We start from the raw sequence: 4,172 nt of genomic DNA on the forward strand, positions 1-4,172 counted from the left end.
GTATTTTTTTATTGTTCAAACGTGTGCATCCTGAGACGGTAGCGTTTGGTTCGAAGCCGCTAACGGACACCAGTTCTAAAGGTAATCAGCTGACGAGCTGCATATTATTATATTATTCATTTAGTCATTCATTATTATATTATTATGTGCTAATCAAGCACTTGTTTTATATTATTCATTTTTATATCAGTTTAATTTGCTGATCAAGCATTTTTATACTATTCATTCATATTCTAGTCAGAAACATTATATTATTATTATTTGCATTATTGCATTATTGTATTATTGTATTATTGTATTATTGTATTATTGTTAAAGGCCAAGAGGCTACATATTATATTTATATTATATTGAATTATTATAAACCTGCCTGGCAATTTATTATTTTATTTATTTAATTAAAAAAAAAAAAAAACACATCATTATTATTATTGCTCAATAAAAGGTACAGAACTGCCAACGCACATTATTGTTTTTCATTTTATATTTTATAAACATATATATTTATGATTCAGTCGTGAAGGCAAAACTTGTTTTATATTAATAAGAGCTGACAGCGGCAACATTTTGGTGACCTCGACGTGATATATTATTATTTATATTATATATGCTTTGTGTGGCAGTTATTAAAGTTGATAAAAAACTTATAGTATTATAAACTTATAATTTAAAAATTGTTCAGGTTGGTTTACATCATATTATTCATCAAGTAATTTGAAAATTGTCATTATTATATTTAAATATTTGATTTATTAGTTGTGAACCATTATTATTAATATTTTTTGCTATCATAAGAACAAAATTGTTTTCACATATAGGTGATTTAATATTATATTCTAACATCAAGACATCACAACAACTCAAATTCATCTCAAGACATCATTCAACCTAACAACACCATGCCAAGCAATCCAAATCCAACTGAGCTGCGCAAATGGAATAGAAAGATTGATACATTATGTGCCATCATTGAAGACTATTTTGCTTTTGCTTCTCAATACACAAGTGAATCAAACAATATTTCCCAGGTCAAGGTAAGACTTGAGGAACTTAATGAATTTTCTGAGAAATTTGAAGAATATCAAGCTGAGTTAGAAATGTTAGATGACAAAAAGGATGCTGATTGGATCAATGTTCGAAGATCATTCCGAAACCGATTGTGTGATGTTAAGGCTGCGTTACTCAAAATCATAGATGATCATGTTATCCATCCAGACAATGTATCTAGTCCATCAATGAGCTCAGCCAGATCTCAACAACATTCAAATACATTCAACTCTATGAGGTATCCACCATGTGCTCTTCCTACATTCAGTGGTGATTGGCAGCAGTGGTCATCCTTTATAGATACATTCAATTCAATGTTTCATAATGAGCATTCAAACTTACCGCTAGTTCAACGCTTTCATTACTTAAGGTCATGCCTTGCAGGGCAGGCTAGTGATGTTATCAAATCTATTTCTACTACTGCAGAACATTTTCAATATGCTTCTGATCTGTTGGTAAATCGGTATGAAAACAAGAGTGCTATAATCCAGTCACACATTCGCTCACTACTCGAGACACCCGAGGTGGTCTCACCGTCTTGTAGTGAACTGCAAAAGCTGCATCATCATGTCACATCTAACATCAATGCCCTCAAGTCCTTGCAGCAACCAGTCGATCAGTGGGATGCATGGTTGGTCACTCTTTTATGTAGTAAAATGGATAGTGCTACAGTAGGGGAGTGGTATCTACAGTATAAGAGTAAAGATCTGCCTTCCGACGTGGCTGTAGAACAATTTCTAGCAAACAGAATAACAGCCTATGAGGCAGGGGATATGAATTGTCTGTCAAATGAACCAAGAAAAATGTCAACAAAAGGTTCAAATAACAAAACATTTGAAAAAAGGGCATTGTTTGTAAAATCTAAAGAAAAAGGTTTGGGCAAATGTCCGTTATGTACTGAGCATCACAAATTATATGCTTGCAGTAAATTCAACAACATGAGTACAAATGATAGAAGGAACTTTGTGATGAAATCAAGGCTTTGTTTCAACTGTCTTAACTTTGGCCATCAAGTTTCTTCTTGTTATTTTCCTCCATGTCCTCGTTGTGGGGAAAAGCATAATTCAAAGCTTCATGAGGAACAATCAAACACCAGTAATCAAGATACTTCTATCGCCAATGATGTTGACAGACCTGAACCCCATGCAACAGCTATGTACACTGAAATATCAGCTCAGGAAGCTGAAAATCTAAATGTTATTTTAGCCACTGCCATTGTCAATGTATGCGACACTTTTGGGCGCATGCATTCATGCCGAGCTGTCCTGGACTCTGGTTCTCAATTAAATTTCATTACAAATTCTTGTGCTAAAAGACTTAACTTGTCTACTGCTTTGCATACACTTAACATTGTTGGAGTCTCTGCTATGGCATCAACAGCCAAAAAACTCCAAGATACGATTATGACCTCACGTTTTGGTGATTTCAAGACAACTATCAAGTTCTACTCTCTGCAGACTATAGTCAGCGCCTTGCCTTCTCAGGTGCTCATTCGGGACAACTTGAAAATGCCTCATAACATACACAACCAGTTGGCAGATCCAAACTTCCATAGTCCTGGTCCTATAGATGTGTTATTAGGTGCTGATATATTCTTTGATGTACTTTATGGTGAAAAGTTTCCATTATCAAATTTAGCTTGCTTGCATCGTACCAAGTTGGGATGGATAGTAACAGGCAAAATCTCAACTTTGTCAACTTCTCATACATTACCAAACCTCTTTATCCATAATCAATCTGCATTATCGTTCTTCACGTCAAAGACAAATCAACGTATTCTTGAAGAGTTCAAAGCCGAAGAGCATTTTCAATCAACTTTTCGTCGGCATTGCAGTGAGAGATTCATAGTGAAGCTACCAATGGCACAAGATCCCAAGGTGCTTGGTGATTCATTAGACATGGCTTAAAAAAGATTTTTAAATCTAGAGAGACGACTTCAAAAAGATAAAATACTCACTGAACAATACGATAAGTTCATTGCTGAATATATTGCCATGGGTCATATGGAATTAGCATCACCGGCCATTCATAAGCCTACGTATTACCTGCCACATCATCCAGTGTTTAAGACGGACAGCACCACTACAAAGATGCGCGTTGTATTTGATGGCTCTGCGGCATCCAAGTCAGGACTGTCACTGAATGACATTATGCTCAGGGGCCCGAAAATGCAACCAGATATATTTAACATATTGTTGCGTTTTCGATTACATCGCATTGCTCTAACTGCTGATGTGGGAAAAATGTACCGACAGGTGCTAGTGTCCGATGAAGACTGTGATTTGCAGCGCATTGTATATCGTTCGCAACCTGAAGAACCACTAAGGCATTATAAACTCAAGACAGTCACATATGGAACAAAATCAGCGTCTTTCTTGGCTACACGCTGTCTCCATGAGCTTGGTGCGCTCATTGAAAACACACCCATAGGCAGAATCATATGTCAGGATTTCTATGTAGATGACCTGATAAGTGGGGGTGACACTGATGAAGAATGTTTTGACATCCATAAACAAGTTCACTCAATCCTCGGTACTGCTGGATTTCCGTTGCGTAAATGGTGTTCAAGTTCGTGAACCCTCCTTAACAGCCTTCCACATAATCAGAAGGATCCAAACTTTATGATAAATCTTACTGAAACTGAGGTGTTGAGCGCGTTGGGACTTCTTTGGCAACCATCTATAGATAGCTTTCGGTTTGCAATGAAAAACTGGAATGCTCCTCAACACATAAGTAAGCGCACACTCCTATCAGATATAAATAGTGTCTATGTTCCGCTTGGACTATTATCATCAGTGTTGATCAAAGGCAAGATTTTTATCCAGCGAGTATGGAGTCTTAAAGTAGGTTGGGATGACATTCTATCAGAAGAGATAAGATCAAAATGGTTAAAATTTTATTCAAGTTTGGTTGCACTCAATGGATTGATTATACCAAGACTAGCATTACTACCTGAGTCAGACAGTTATGAACTTCATGGTTTCTGCGATGCATCCCAGCATGCCTACGGTGCTTGCATTTACATTCGGTCCAGTAAGCAAGATGACGATGCTGAAGTTAAATTGTTTACGGCTAGATCTCGGGTTGCGCCAATTAAAACCACCACTATTCCCCGTCTGGAGTTG

The 4,172-nt window shown here is 36.6% G+C and overlaps 1 protein-coding gene across 1 annotated transcript; it reads left to right on the forward strand.

Moving 5' to 3' along the window:
- Window positions 1-899: 899 nt before the first annotated feature.
- On the forward strand, window positions 900-2,954 carry LOC100570239. The gene has a single exon (XM_008184114.1). It carries the CDS (start codon window positions 900-902, stop codon window positions 2,952-2,954), a length of 2,055 nt encoding a protein of 684 aa, XP_008182336.1.
- Window positions 2,955-4,172: the final 1,218 nt, after the last annotated feature.

Source organism: Acyrthosiphon pisum, unplaced genomic scaffold (genome assembly GCF_005508785.2).
Source record: "Acyrthosiphon pisum isolate AL4f unplaced genomic scaffold, pea_aphid_22Mar2018_4r6ur Scaffold_21866;HRSCAF=25115, whole genome shotgun sequence".
Classification (NCBI taxonomy): Eukaryota; Metazoa; Arthropoda; class Insecta; order Hemiptera; family Aphididae; genus Acyrthosiphon; species Acyrthosiphon pisum.